General features: G+C 40.1%; 1 protein-coding gene across 16 annotated transcripts in view; it reads right to left on the reverse strand.

The window, feature by feature from the left end:
- Window positions 1-16,571, reverse strand: part of R3HDM1 (R3H domain containing 1) — an 87,602-nt gene that overhangs the window by 10,138 nt on the left and 60,893 nt on the right. For 10 of the 16 annotated variants that reach the window (XM_040604512.1, XM_040604518.1, XM_040604521.1 and 7 more), the window contains 6 exons: window positions 13,700-13,854; window positions 12,100-12,201; window positions 8,255-8,515; window positions 6,773-6,893; window positions 1,718-1,872; window positions 1,022-1,170 (listed from right to left, as the gene is read on the reverse strand). In XM_040604512.1, coding sequence (XP_040460446.1) covers window positions 1,022-1,170; window positions 1,718-1,872; window positions 6,773-6,893; window positions 8,255-8,515; window positions 12,100-12,201; window positions 13,700-13,854 — 943 coding nt within the window. The remainder of the gene's footprint in view (window positions 1-1,021; window positions 1,171-1,717; window positions 1,873-6,772; window positions 6,894-8,254; window positions 8,516-12,099; window positions 12,202-13,699; window positions 13,855-16,571) is intronic. The other 6 variants (XM_040604525.1, XM_040604519.1, XM_040604526.1 and 3 more) reach the window with 2 other exon arrangements.

The raw sequence follows: 16,571 nt of genomic DNA on the forward strand, positions 1-16,571 counted from the left end.
GGGACATTCTAAATGCCACAGAAGATCAAGCAACAAAATTTACTTCAAAAAAAGCCTGGGATTATGTCTACCAATGACTTCATTGAACCTCACATCTAACTACAGAAGAAAAGGATAAAAGCAACCTCCAGACACAAAGAACAAGAATTCAGATTTAAGTAGATGAAGGCATGCAGCCATGACACAAATACTATTTAAGTCTCTGCACTCACAAAAGGATGAAGCAAACTTCATACTGTTGCTGCTTTTTTAAAAGCTGCAAGCAAGATATTTTTAAATTATGCATATTAAGTTCAAAAAACTAGAGAAAGAAAAATTTGTAACAAGCATTAACCCTAGTTAATTCATTTAGGTATCTGCTTATCTGTTCTGAAAAATACTCAAATTGTGTTAGGAACACACAGCATACACAGGGAAGCCTGTATCTGTAGACCAATTTGTTGTTATTACATTAGGTGGAAAAAAAAAAAGTTACTTATAAAACAAAATCAAAAAAGTTCCTATACTTGTTTCATAGCCAGGTTTGTGCCAGCAGGCCTCGTCAGCAACACGGACAAAGCTAAGCTCCTTCAGAGAAAGCTCCAAAAGAGGAAGAAAGTCAGTCTTTTTTGGGATTCAAATTATCTTTTTTCTACACCTTATTAAAGCAGTGTCTTTGACAAAACCAGTGAATATGGATCGTCATCTTAAACGTTACTGCAAAAAGGCACAGCTACTGAACATACTGGTGCTTCACATATAAGAAAAAGGAGTGCAGAAAACTCAAGATGTGAAACTAGTAAAGCAGCGCTGAAAGAGATAAGGAAAGAATGTTTTCCAGTCTAACAAGTATGTCCCAATTAAAGCAATACTAGTTGTTTTAGTGAATTCCATAAGAACAAAAGTAAATAGATAATAAAGTGTCTGCAAGTCTGCCTTCAAAATACATTTTAATATATGCAGTACTATAGCAGGTCCTGTCAGCTATTACAAGGCAATTAAGCCTGCTGGCTGAGGAACCAAGTAACTCAGTGATACTCACCTTAAATTATTCTGTTGACCTGATGGAATGACACTGTAGTAAATTGGCATTCCTGTTGCGGGCAATCCTTGATTTGACTGACTGGAAATTATAACAGGTTGTTGATATGTCTGCTGGGGCACTGCTTGGGAACCTTGAGGCACCGAAACCTACAATTGAGAACACATTAACCTTTTCTTCTGCAGACAATATTTCCTTCTGCCTCTTGACCATCAACTAGTTTATATACAATCTAAAACCCCCAACACAACAGAAACTGAAAGATCCGCTGGAGTTCTCTTAAATCTAGAAGACTAGTAATAACAGTAGTTGAAATAACAATGCTTTACTTAAAAAAAAAAAATAAAAATCTTCTTCCTCCGAAATGTAAATGTGGGTTCCAAAGGGCTCCATCAATTAACAAAGATTTTCTCTGCAACAGAAAGTGGGGTGGTAAGGAGGGAAATCTTACAAACTTTTTCTTCCCTATCCTCTCAATCACAACTAACACAGCCCTCGGCTCTCAACAGGACTAGAACTTGTACACTTCTGACAGATTTTCTTCTCACTTCAATTGTGGGGTTTTTGTTTGTTAATTTCTCTCCCCAAAGCCACCTTTGGCACCTGCTTGCAGCTTTCTGCCATTTACAAAGCAATGCACTGAAAAATAAATAAATAAAATCACCCACACCGTAGAGCGATTGGGAAGTTACCCACCTGGTAAGATGGCACTGAAGGATATGGAACAATCACACCTTGAATTTGATTCCCAACGTTGTTGTGTTGGCCACTGACTAGATTTTGATTCTGAGACTGCTGAACTCCAACTAAACCCTGGTAGTTTTGCTGCTGGTTAGGCAAAATCTGGTAACCTGAAATTATACATTTAAATCTTATTTTGAAATAATGAGCTTATTTTATACACAGCTGCCTATGTGAAAACGTATGTGCAGCATTTTCCAATGGCTTTTTAATCTGGTAACTTCATAAAAGTTGAACTTATCATGCATACAAAAAGAAGCCAACGTTAAAATTAACAGATTTATTCCCTTGGATCCAGCATGAAATACTATACATACCATTTGCAATGCTGCTCTCACATGCTTGCAATATTTATTTACACTCTTAAGTAAGCTACATGCATTAACACCTTGATTTGACAGATGAAAGCCGAAAGCATTTGAAAAGCATGCTAGATAATATCAAAACCAATTAACTGTCTATTATTATGAACAAGGCCATCCTAGTTACTTTAATTTTGAAATTCCAGTTATGCCAAATTCTGCTAGTACCTCAGGTGCCCTGGTTGACAGCATCTTGACTAACTCAAAACTGAATCACACTTCCAGAAAATTAGTGTAAGGCATGTGTGCAGATTTTTTTAAAAAGGGCAATTTCTATTGAAATCTGTAATGCTAATAACAACTGGGAACCAGAAAAAACTTTCAGGTAAACCCCACGTTTGTATATTGTGGAAGACATTTTATATTCAAAGTTATCTTGGGGGCGGGGAAAGAAGGGTTTTCTTATTTACCCCTCTATAGTGCTTCTACAACAATTTATTATTGCTTAAACTGGTATCCTCTGCTACCTTTCCCAAAAGGCTCAAAAAAGGTTAAAAAATCCCCAATCCACAAAACAAACACTGCCCCCCAAACCAACCAACTGAGCATAAGGGCCAGACAGGGAGCCTGTGCATTTATTAGGTCCAATCTTAACTCCTGTTTTTTTGGGTGTTTGGGTTTTCTTTAAAAAGCATATAGTAGGTAACTGCTACCATTATCAAAACACATGCAGAACACAAATGAATTTCTTTTTGTCATATTCTCTTATACAGGTACACACTACTTACCACATCAGCAAAACCCCATAACTATCAGTATTTCTGAGACAAAGCCAGTTATCGCTCCAGAATAACAAAACTGGGCTTGTCAAGATGCACTGATGGCAAAAAGAGTCTGTATTTATCTTGAACACATTCACATTCTACTGACCCTGAACATTCCCCACGTTCCCTACCTTGCTATGGAATTTATAATAAAGCAAACACAGCTGCAAAAACTCAGATTTTTTTAAAGCTGTGTTTAGAAAATTTGTATGGTCTATTTTGACAATAACTCGGTTAACACAAAACACTTTTTTTGTGAACAACCCCCCAATGCTCATTGATTACATACATACAGGGTACAATGAGCATTGTGAATTAACCGTCTCAGCTGGCTGTCTCTATAGAAATTGCGACAATGAAGGCTAAAAAAGACTGTCAATATAACCTAATATTGCCTCAGAAAATTAAAGGGAAGAAGGTTCAGTTTGTTAAAACCAAGAGCTACTCATTAGAAACTCACAGCACTAAATATTTTGAGAGTACTAGACACAACTTCAGAACAAGGCATGCTTGAATTAGGATTAGTAATAAGTCTTAAGTTTGAACTGTGCACAAATATCCATCTCATGTCTGCAATAAACAAAATGCTTAAACGTACTTTGTTACAAAACGATCTACGGCACCGAAAAAGCGGCAGAATATGAAGTCGCGGTATATGACAGATCCAATCAATACCTCCGTAATCTAAACCCCTCATTTCCCAGAAACCGCAATGTAGCTGTGAATATTTTTCAGCTTTTTCTGGCACTTCCAGAGACAGACATGATCAATTTTGCAAGCAGAGAGAACTGGAACAATATAAATTGACTGCCAAGAAGGCTCCCCACAGCGTTCCAAAGAATGCTCTATTTTTAGCCTCACAATTTCACCTCTGCATAGAGTGGTGTGACAGAAATGCAGCGCTCAGCAGAAACCCCACACCTGCCACAGCAGATTGCCTCATTACACAGCAATACCCTGGAACAGCAGATTAAAAAAACCGTGCTTCTATTTACATAATTAAAAAGAAATCACTGTTAATATAAGTTAACTTACAGCGTATAGAAATACATCTTCTGAGTTACACATTAAGAGCGAGAAAGCCTTCATTCCAGAACAGAAAAGCAAGGACAATCACTTGGTTAATAAGCTGTGAGTCTAGCTTAATTACTACTATTACAACTACAGCTATATAATAGTAGTAATGGTTTTAACACTGGCCACTGCAAAGCAGAAGCTAGCTGAACTTCAGCTGATGTTCCTACAGGAACTGTGGTTCAGATAACATTTTTAATCAACCTGTAGTTAGGCCTCACGGTAATTAGGCCCACATTATCATAGCAATGGGAAATGCCTTTTTTTTTTTTTTACGGAGACTTTTCTTCTCCCAAGATCTTTTGGGCATCCAAAGCATTTTTATAAAAGTGAGGGCCCCCCCCCTCCAATATGTCACCTGAAACCCCTTTAAGAAGGAAGCCAGGAAGCAGCTGAAAAAGAGACCGGTTCACTGTGAGAAATGTAAACCTCTCAGACAGTGTTACGGCCCCGAATCCAACAGCTCATAAGTAAAGTCAGGCCACTCCGTAACATTAAACCAAAAGTGGCCTCAGTTGTCACACTCTCAGAAGCTGTCAACTTTTATCTAAATTTGTGTTTGGAAAGTTATTTCATAGTTAGCAACCACTTTATAAGATGAATAAAACCCACGGCTTTTATGTCATACAAGATTTGTTAATTCTCATTTTCGAGCAGACACATTGCTGTATCAGCCAAGTAACACGCTGCCTTTTGTCTCAAAAACAGCCACTGTAACAAGCATCAACCATTTTGGATGTAGCTTTGTGTCAACTTAATTCAAATATTTATGGTTTCAAATAAATCTACAAGAGAGATTAATTCCAAAACACACCATCTCATGAGCAGTTTACAGAACAGAAAACATGACGTGGAACCTTCCGTCTCTAGAACGCAGCCTCACATTTGCCTGTACATGACAGCCTGGTATGGTAGGTATGGCTAGGGAGCAACTCAGAGATCTTGACTTAAACACGGATTATGCAGTTGCTATAGAAATACTCCTCTCTGCCATCAGTGCTAGTAAACACCATGTAACCAAACTGGATTGAATGGAATTATTGGCTAGACCACCCCTTCACTCCTGACAAGCGATCCCTTGACGGCAGGGTTACAGGTACAAGGTACGTTATGGAAGCAGTAAAGTAGCTGTCTGCACAGCTTCCTTATTTTATTTCTTCTAGGACATAGAGGGAGATTTCAGCTGCTGATGCTTTTCACTCTGTCCGCATTACAGGCAGTGAAATTCGGTTAAAACGTAAAAAGCTAAAAACATACAAGAAAAACTTACTTACCTAATAGCAACCGATGCCTCCCTCTGCATCTTGGTGCTGATGCACCGTCACCCCATGCTTTCAAATTCAGATTGTTTTGTTTAGCTACATACATACACTGGGCTCTCTCCGACTGAATTTGTGTGCTATTCACATAGGGTGTCCCCATAAACGGGGAACTCACCCCAGTGGAGCCTCAGCTTTTTGCTATTAAGTGGTCTAGGCATTAACAATTCTGAGGAAGGAAAGCAGGTTGTGTAATACAGTTGGATAACACATCTTCAACAGCAGCGGACAAAACAAGTTGCAAAAGCCAGTAATTTGGTTTCCTTTGAAGAAATGTCAATATACTTTCACCTCTGAAGGTACTAACAGTATTTTAAAGTGATCTGACAACCCTACCATAAGTGGGCATCACATCCCGATGATTCTGTAATGGAATAATCCCATGTGAATTTGTGAACTGAACCCTGCATAACAACTTCCAAGTGTTGCTGCTATTGGAGCAATTCCTAGAAGTGCAGAAGAAGCAGCCATCCCTCTTACAGGCTACTGCACAGAACAGCTATAAAGAAATCCAGTTAATATTTGTAAAAGCTGATCTTTCATCCTGTTTCTGTAGAGCAACAATAGTAGGGTGGGAAGAGGAATTAAAACCCCCTTCTTCCTGATGGAAACTCAAAAGGATATCAAGTCTAATGTATTCAACTAAAACATGGTATAAAAGCCTGATTTTTAAGGGTATCTCCCTCCAAACATCACCAGTTACTTCTGAAACTTCTGACTGTGAGAGTCAAGATACTACTCAGGAGTAAATTTGTTTCAGGAATACAAATCTTAATGAAAAAGTTGTAACAATATTTTTAAGTACAGATTATCAGAATAACAGTAGCTACAGTTACAATTTATGAGGACAAAAAAGACAACAGGAAAGAAAGAAGACAAATACGGCTTGATAACATTCATGGAAAGGTAACTCAAACAGTTGCAAAGTCTTTACTAAAAATAGGAGGAGCAGAAAACTAGTTCTAACCACTTGTCTCATTATATATTTCTTCAATACCCAGATATTTTTCATCATTGGACAGAAAGAGAAATCAAAACAGTATCACCAGTATCTTCTGCATAACACTCTTTTCATGCCACAACATCTAAAATGAGTGTCTTCTGGTTAGACCTTTCAGTTAAGGTACATCTTTGCAATGTTACTTCATTTAAAAGTACTAATTCATCTTACTTTGCAAGGTACTAAAAAGTAACAAATTTGCAAGTTTTTTAAATTACACATTTCTAAACTAAACAAACCCCAACTAATAATTATATATACGCTATCCTTTAAGTAAAATTACAGCATGAGCCACCCATAGCAATGGCTCAAATCTCAAGTTTCATGAGCAACTGACTCAAATTTTCCCACCTTCAGTTAGTTACAGTTCACATCCCATATCTGAATTTCTACCGTATTTGACATTTTACAGCAAAATAAGTTTAAAAAGCAATACCAGGAGAAAATGCACATGAAGTGTTCTAATGAAATGCTGAAAGGGTTCAACAAACCTGTCTGCTGTCCGGGCTGTGCCAGTGGTTGGTTTTGCTGCGTGTTGTAATGGACAGAAACAGGTCGATATTGTTGACTGGAGTGTGGATACTGATTGGGGGTACAATAACAAGCTGGCATCTAAAAATGAACAATTAAAGATATTCACTACCTGCAAATTTACACAGCAGGCAGACACCTGAATACAAAACCAATGACACGATAAAAGAAAGATGGAAAGTTTATTAGAGGTGCAATTAATCCAGGGAGCCGCAGGCCTGTCAGCCTGACCTCGGTGCCGGGGCAGAGCCCCCCGAGTGCCATCCCGCGGCACGTGCGGGACAGCCGGGGGATCCGGCCCAGCCGGCGCGGGGTTATGGGGGGCGGGTCCTGCCGGGGACCCCGATCTCCTCCTGTGACAGGGAGAGTCCCTCAGCGGGCGCGGGGGGGGCTGGGGGGTGTGCCTGGGCCTTCGTAAAGCCTTTGCCAGGGTCTCCCGCAGCATCTCCCGGAGGAACCGGCCGCCGTGGCTGGGGCGGGCGCGTTCTGTGTGGGGTACGAGCCCGGCCGGACGGCTGAGCCCGAGGAGCGGCGCTGAGTGCAGCGGAGTATGGCCCCGGTGCCGGGCCCCGGCGCGGCCGCCCCTCGGCCCCTGTGCCAGGTGCGGGCCCCTCAGCGCGGGGGGGACGTGGGGGGCTGGAGCGTGCCCAGAGCCGGGCAGGGGGCTGGGGAAGGGGCTGGGGCAGGGGGCTGGTGAGGAGCGGCCGGGGGAGCCGGGGGGGTTTGGCCCGGAGAGGGGGAGGCTGAGGGGAGACCTTATCGCCCCCTCGACTGCCCGGCAGGGGCTGTGGGCAGGGGGGGGTCGGGCTCTTCTCCCGGGGAACGAGCCACAGGGCAGGGGGGACCGGCCTCGGGTTGCCCCGGGGGAGGTTGAGGTTGGAGACTGGGGAAAGTTTCTTCCCTGAAGGGGTGGTCAAGCCCTGGGACAGGCTGCCCGGGGAGGTGGTGGAATCCCATCCCTGGAAGTGTTTAAAGATGCGGTGCTTAGCGATAAGGTGGGCCTGGCAGTCCTGGGTTAATGGTTGGACTTGATAATCTCAAAGGTCTTTTCGAGCCTAAATGATTCTATGATAATGTTAAATAGTTTAACAATTAAAAAAAATACTTATACTACATACATTCCCTCTTTAACAGTTGACTACTACTGTCACTGTAGAAATAAAAATTTTCAATCTCCACCAAAAAAAAAATAGAAAACTATGCAGAACCTGAGTGTTACCAGCTACAGGTAAATAGGAAAACCTGGGTAATTATTGCTCCTCAAGTAAACTGAAGTAATAGATTTCAAAGCATGCAAGCCAGAAAAAAACCCAACCGCAGAATAAACGGGCACAGCTGCAACTTCACAGGGAGCCCCACACCATATAATAAGCTCATTAATACAGCAGTATGAGGAGGTTTTACGTATAGCTTTTGGGAGGACACAAATGGAGCCATTGTACCTGTGGCACAGGTTGCTGCATGTATCCCTGCTGCTGGAGTACTGGCTGGTTAACAGGGTGGCTGGATGTCGAGTAGCCTGGAGCAGAAACTGGTTGGCCCGAGGGTGGTGGAGGTGGAGCAGCTGCAATGATATAACCAGGCTGCTGCGGGGGCTGGAGCACTACCGTGGACTGGAACATAGCGGTATGCGGTTCAGCTGGGTCAGCGGGTGGCTGGCGGGCAAGACTCATATGGCTAAATTGTGATCCTAGGTTGTCTTGCTGTAATAGTTAAAAAAAAAAAGGAAAAATAACATGAAAAAATGTACATTCAAGAATAAACCAGCCAGATATCTCAGTCACTTTCAGATATGCATATCTCCAGTTACTGTGCATTAGCAGCATCAGCCACAGAATAACAGGAAAGCACAAGATGGAACGCAGCAGTAAGTTATCTTTCAGGGCTGACAGCAGGAGAGGACATCCACATTCAGAGACTTCACTTGTTTCACTGCAAATATTTTTGGATTACATCTGCCTCTACTTATTGTAAGAATTCAATTGTCAAAAATAGTCAGAATTTGTGTCACTAACATTTCCAGATTGGGCTCCAAAGCTTGAGTGAAAACATCTAGCACCCGTTAAAATAGCAGAAGGCATTAGTATTGCTAAATTCATTTTTGGTTTTAAGAGCTTAAGTTAATGAGGCTCTAATCCTGAGTAATAAGGTACATTCCTCTAACTTGGTATTATACTACATGCAAGGATTAATTTAAGTAACAGCTGCAAGAAATGTATTCTAGTGGTTACCTACTATCTGTATTGTATTAACATCTGAAAGTATGATACTGATTGCACTGAGCGCTGTAGGACTCCTGTGAAATTTGAAACTTCTATTACCGTAACCCCAAGCTCCACATTTTTATTTTATTTTTTTTACAAGCAAATCAGCATCAAATTATCCACATCCTGGAAATTAGAAGCGATCACTAATATTGTATTTTTTTGCTAAACAGGAAATCTTGGTTAAGACTTCAGAAGTGGACTCTCCAAACATAGAGGAACATTAGAAATATTTTAAGACCACTTGATAGTCTCTTAGATTATCCTGAAGATGACAGGAGTTAATCAAGAAAAATTGCAAGCTTCATCTTTTACTGATTAGCTACGTTCACATCTTATGATGAAATTTTAGAGTTCCCAGGCTGAAGATAATCTTCATTACCACTGCAAATATTTAGTATAATTTTGCAACTTAAAAAGCCCTATTTTTGTTAGGTCAATTAACTTTGCCTTTGGCATCGCATTCTTTAGTGACGCCTATTCACACAACTATAATGCTTTTCTACATTGGATTTTACATTCTGCTTTTCATAACACCTGGTTTAGAGAAGAGATACTGATATTTAATTCTGAATTAATACTACCTCTAAAACGTCCAAAGGGTAAGCCCAAGCAATACACACTTATTTCTGTGATACCACCAATATGAGTAAATTCTGGGCTAGTCAGTTTGTCCTGCAGTGCCGTGTATAGGACAAGCACGATTAACCACTGAAACATGGTGTCATCGATAAACGGCCAAAGCAGACTTTCCTGTACCAGCTCAGATGTGTTGGTGCATTTAGATTACGAACCCAGACCATCAATCCTTTTCACTGCGTTACTGACGTTACAGTCAGCAGGAATACATTTCTGACACTGCTGGCACACTTAGTATTTGAACCCATTTCCTCAAGGTGAAATGCTTTGAAATTATTATAAGCCTGGAAGGAGTTTCATTCTCTGCTTTAACAACCATATGCCCAACAATAGCGAATCATGGCATGAGACACCTGAACTAGCGCTTTAGTCATATGCTAAACTCACATAGGAAGCTCACACTGGTTAATTAACCATCCTCCTTTCATTACTAATGAGGTAAGTTACACTGACTGCAGTCCACACGTATGCAAACTCTAAAGTAACATGAGAAACAACATCACTAATAACAAAACACTCTCCATGAAGTGCAACTCCCTTTTCGAATTGTATACCTGAAGTACGTATAACAGTTACAATATACTTTTAATTATACGCAGACTACTGAATTCAGATAAATCTGTATTATTAGAAGATATTTCTGATTAATGTTGAAAGCAGTAACAAAATAAAAACTCTGAATATGTACTAAAGTAGCTATCGTACACTGTGTGGGTTTGCCTTAGCTTGCCCCTAGGTGCCCATCAAGCTGCTCTATCACCCCCCCATCCTTAGCAATACAGGAGGAGAAAATATGATGAAAATCTCATGGGTCAAGAAAAGGTCAGGCAGATTGCTCACCAATTACCATCACAGGCAAAAACTACCCAACTCGGGGAAGACTAATTTATTGCTAATTAATAACAGAGTAGGCTAGTGAGAAATAAAACCAAAACTAAAATCAGCTTCCCTCAACCTCCCTGCGCTCAACTTCACTCCAAACTCTTTCACCTCCTCCTCTGACTGTCCCAGGGGATGGGCAATGGAGGCTGTGATCACACTTCATCTCTGCTGCTCCCTCCTCCTCATACTCTTCCCCTACTCCAGCGCGGGCCTCCCCCACAGGCCACAGCCCTTTCCAGGTGGGTCCTTCCCATGTGCTGCAGTTCTCCATGAGCTGCTCCACTGTGGGTCCCTCCCATGGGACACAAGCCCTGCCAGCAAACCTGCTCCAGCCTGGGCTCCTCTCCCCGCGGGGCCACGGGCCCTGCCAGGAGCCTGCTCCTGCCCTCCACAGGCCATGTCTTCCTTCAGGGCATCTGTCTGCTCTGGTATGGGATGCTACACGGGCTGCAGGGCAGATACCTGCTCTGCCATGGTCCTCTGTGGGCTGGCAGGGGAGAACCTGCTTCACAATGGTCTTCTCCACAGGCTGCAGCACCTGCAGCACCTCCTCCCTTTCCTCCTTCTGATCTTGGTGTCTGCATAGCTGTTTCTCACTCCCCTCCCCTACACAGCTGCTGCACAGCATTTTTTTTTTTAAGCCTTTCTCAAACGTATTATCACAGAGATGCCACCAGCAGTGATGACTAACTCAGCTTTGGGCAGCACAGGGTCACTCTTGCAGCTGCCTGAAATCGGCTCTGCCTGACATGGGGTTAGCCTCTGGTCTCGTCTTGCAGAAGCCACCCGCGCAGCTTCTCCACTACCAAAACGTACCACACAAATCCAAGATAAACTTGTATTCATTAGAGTATGAGAGCAGCTGGGGAGTTGGGAAGCCTCAGTTTTTAAGCTGGGCTCTAGTTCAGATTCTGCCTTGGATAACTCTTCTCCTTTATTCGGTTTCGGTTTCAATTTGTTCAGGGTTTGGGGTTTTTTTTGTTTGGTTGGGTATTTTTAAACACAAGAGACTAAGGTATTTCATTTCCAGCTTCTATTTATTAAACAAGGGATGCTAGTGAAGTGGGAGCGTTCTGGCAAAGAGGCTAGAAAAAGGTAACCTCAAAAAACCAGAACAGCCTATCTCTCAAAATGTATTAGGGTTCAGCAGCAGACAAAGAAACAGGAAAGGATGGAAAAAATTAATCCAGACACATAAAAAGGTATGACTGGCTAACAGAAGAATAGCATTTTAAAGCTGTTCCTTTACAATGGGAGATAATAGATATCTAAATATAGAGATATATATATAGTCCTAATCATATATGTTTCTGCTAAACTTGAAATAATCACACTAAAATCTCAGGAGCTATTTTCCCCCACTCAGCTAATATATTACCTTGACTGAAAAGCTAGCCAGTCATTACACTGGTATCACACACCACTTACAAACAACCAAGCAAAGGTCAGCATCCACTAAAGATTAACCCATGCAAGGAAGAGATGAACAGAAGATATAATACCACAGAATATTGCTGTGTAGAGGAGACTGGCAGGAGCGGGGGTGGATAAGAGACTGCAGAGTACTGAACAGGCTGGGAAGAAGGCTGCAGAGGCCGCATAGGCTGAAGAAATAACAGGTTTATAAACATGGTTAACATCAGAGTAAGGGAAGTGAAACCAAAGTCAAAGTCTTTTGCAATAGAAAAAAGCAACTATGCTCCAGAAAAGCAGCTATGCTCCATTACCAAAAAAGGGAATGGATACTTTTTTTTAAGCTCAAGACTGCATAGAATTAAAACAGAAGCAATTTTCAATATCTCTGTCTGCTAGCAGAAATAGATTTGCTTTATTTGTTATATATATTATTAGCTGTAAGTCAGGCAAATTGCTTCTATTTAACATTTCCTGTTTCTTTTACAGATTTTTTTTTAAATTATAAAATAAAAACTAAACGTGCATTCTAAATACAAGTTGTTTCAAAGCATCTAAAGACAGCATGAATTTACTAACCACAGATTCAAACATACGACCATCAATTATTCAACAATACTACAATATTTTCCCTGGATGGTGGTTATTCCAACATCAGAAAGCCATCACTGCTGATAATATTTTGGGCAGGTTCAACTCCAGTATCCACTGAGAAGGCAATCACTGAAGATTTTGTGAAGAATTTGTGAAGAAAACTGCAAACACCACATACACATTTCCATAAACTAAATAGGGACGAGGAGCACAAATGAGCCTTTTTCATAACAAACCATCTCTACTGTGGCGTATATGCAGGTATCCTGAACAAAAGATTTAAACATGGAACAATGAATAAAGATAAAGGTTTAGATGAAGTTCTATGAGTAAGTTTTCGATAAAATTTGAGAACAATTTAAAAATACCACAGGAGACTACAGCCAGTAGCTTGGTGCCTGAAATAGCTGTTGTGAAAAGAGGCAGTATTCTCCCTTCTCCTGACCATACACACTCTTTTCTTTTCTTCTTCAAGGGCTGAGGTCATCTTGAATCTGGCTTATTTTACTAAATTATTCCTGTACAAGAGGATAAAATACAGCCTGTACTCCAGCATGCAGTTTTGCGAGTAGAGTAAGCCAAAGTGCTACTAAAGATGCGTTCCCAGCCTACCAGTCCTAAGCTACCTCTTTTGTGCCATGACTAATGCTTGTGCAGTACAGCCCAAGAACTCATCTGGCCTAAAAAAGAAAATCTTAAGACAAGAAAACAAAGATTTCAGTTGGACTAACTCCCTTCCTAGACTGCTGACTGCATTACTGTTAATGCCAGGGGAAACCACACCAGTGTGACTACTGATGAAGGCAGAATCTTTTTCCCAGAGTATAGGTAAGTTTTCTAAGCATGATATGTTCTTGATACCATAACATTTTCACAGTAAGATATCTTTATATTTTTTAAGAAAAAGCTGCCTACCCCATTCAGTTAGTAGCATAACTGGTAGTTCTGAGAAGTGTGGGAGAAAAAGTCGTTACCCACATCTATTACTTCTTCACATACGTTTCAAGAGAACAAACCTACTGCTCCCTTGTTATCAGACAGCAGTCTGGCAGTATCAAGTCATCAATACAAGCATCATGTGTTTGACATGTGCACCTGTGAGAGGATGTGATTAGCTGCTGGCTGTTGCTGAGGTGGCGTGGGAAGAGGTGGCTGTTGAGGAGGTCCAGGCACTTGGGTCCTAACAGGTTGCTGAGGCATAGGAGGGTTGTACACAACTGGAGTGCCATCTGGGTTAAGGAATGGCTGACCTGGAAAGTCGAAAGAGAACAAACACAGCCACATGACAACCAGCTGCATCATCTAAGCCTGCAGAAAATTAAGACACATGTATTTACAGTAGGCAACGCGATAAAATAACATTTGAAAATAAGTGAAAGTCATACTGTTTAAAGTAACATTCATGCCAAATCCCCACAACTACATTTATAATGGCAATGACTAAACAAGCCTTATTTGACAAGCTACATGCAGTTAAACCCCACAACATTTAAGGCAAACAAAGATACCCCACTCTAATTAGCCAACACAAATATTTCCTGTACCCTGCTTGTCTTGAAAACTCATTTTTAATTAAGGGGATTGAAAAGGGCAGGCATAATAAAGGAAAACCCTACCAAAAAAAACTATTTCAAGGACTTTTAAAAAGGCAATTACATGAATCTCCTTTAATCAGTTTGAACACCAATCAGAACACAGGAGAGCTTAAATGCAAATACTTTAAAAACTACGTAAATTATAAACAAAATTCTGATGCCTGGGTTGGGGAAAAAGCAAAATGAATCAAAGGAACAACAGATCAGCTAATAAGGACTTGCGTCTAGCTACTTAATGAAAAGTGTCTTGCATTGGCTTGTTCCGATCATTAAGGTCCAAATACTGATGTAAATTTTTCTCTCCTATGCTATAAATATTTTCTTGTCCAAGATTCTTTCCAGAAAGGTATAAACTAAGACTAAAGCCTCTGCACCCTAGCCAGGGTCCTGTCAAAGCAGACCAATGCTCCTTTAGGCTTCTTTGTCCCATCAATTTAAATGCAACTGGCCAACAGAAAACCGTAGAAGTTACTGAAGGACGGACTGAGGCAATCAATGCAAGGTACAGGCAGGAAGCATGAAAAGACTTGCAAAAATAAACTACTGCAGGTGATCAAGCTATATTCAATTCAGCTTAACAGATTTCTCTTTAATGCTCAAGAATTGGGAATGTCCATATAAATAGGGAATCAGATTTTCTCATTTCCTTCTACCGTTTTCTGGCAATCACAGGAGCTTAATTGTTTCTGTTTAGTGGCTGAGTAAGAACTGTCTTTTCCGAATTACTGTCTGCAGCTACTGAGAAGAATGACTCTGTTGACCTAAGGTCATGAGGATCCTCTGTCAAGAAATGCTGAGGAACTGCTCTGTGTTTTTATGAACTCTTGACTGTCATTTGGAACAATAAAGCCAGATGAACAATTATAGACTATAATGATTTGAGTACATTTTAAGTCAGAAGTTTATCAGAACCTGGATATTCCTTATTCTGGAAGTGTACTTTGTCTTCCATTAGACACTCATCAGACATTAAAAATTCTGTTATGAAAGACTGTTAATGACTGGTTTAAATACATTGAAAATGGATAAAATGTAGAGAGGATCACAATTTGAAGATCAGGCTAATTTTAATTAATGTCAGAGTTAAGTCTACAATCCTGCTGCTTTTTCTAAGGGAAGTGCAAGGACAAGATGCTTTCCAATGAAAAACTTCCACAAACGCATTTGTTTCTCTGCCCTTCCCTGTTGCTATGTGGAAGTCCCATCAATGTAACAGGGAAAATGACCAACAGTACAGGAGGAAGAAAGTGAAACTAATCACATGCAAAATACTGACAAGCACTTAACTGAAATGAAGATGACTCAAAACCCACTATTTTTGAAATGAGAAAACTCTTATCATGTTTTACATGAAATTACTGTCAAGCTGATGGTATTGTTTCAGTGCCTGCAACATCTGTTTTGCTGTACAGTAACGCTAAAGATTTTAAGCGTGATCATGCTATAAACTCATAATATGAAAAATGACAGCCAACATTCCTCATATTTAATACAGAGTACAAAGTAATCTCTCTAGTCTACACAAACCCTGAACCCACTTTTCTAGCAAAACTTGTTCTCCTATTTGTCTTCAGATGGTCACCACACACAATGGAAAAACCACGTGTAAGATGCACAACGAACACTTTAGAACTACAAAACCTAAGGTAATAGTTCTGTTGTCCAGAACCTAGATCTAAGATGGCAAATGCATCCTCTTCCAAATGCAATGGCTATCTATGAAAATTAGATGCTATAGCTAGTATTTGTAATGAACTTTTTAGCAAGACTGGCTTCAACTATTCATTTATACAGTAAAGGCATTTAAGAGAAATCTTAAAATGCAGAATCATTAATTTAAAAAAATCTCAAAATTTTGTATACAACAGCAACCGATTTAGATAAAGGAAAAGAAATTTACCTCTTTCAATGTTAAACTTTTTAGTTACAGAAAAGAAATAGTAACTGATCATTTTAACAACCCCAATTGAGAAAAATTTAGTTTAAAGCATCAAATGCAGTTATATTCAAACAACAAAGTCCACCTACAGAATGCTGGGAAATATATCCCAAAGTATTTTTTATACAAGGAAAACAAATCTTTAAACTAAGTATATAATGATTTTTGAAAGAATATGGTCAAAAAATACATAAAAGGCAAATTAAAACTTTCAGGATTTCTTTATGTCTACAATGAAGTAAAATTTTTCCCAGAGAACACTAACTAGTCATTTAATCCAGACAAGTAGTTGCACACCCACTTGTGTCTACATTACCAACTATAAATTTCCTACTGCTTATTAAAAATACCAGTTTTGGCCAATTACACCAATATTTATTTAATTCTGCTTTAAACTGACAGAAGTTTAGAAATACCATGTAATCTCATACTT

Source organism: Falco naumanni, chromosome 8 (assembly GCF_017639655.2).
Source record: "Falco naumanni isolate bFalNau1 chromosome 8, bFalNau1.pat, whole genome shotgun sequence".
NCBI classification, from domain to species: domain Eukaryota; kingdom Metazoa; phylum Chordata; class Aves; order Falconiformes; family Falconidae; genus Falco; species Falco naumanni.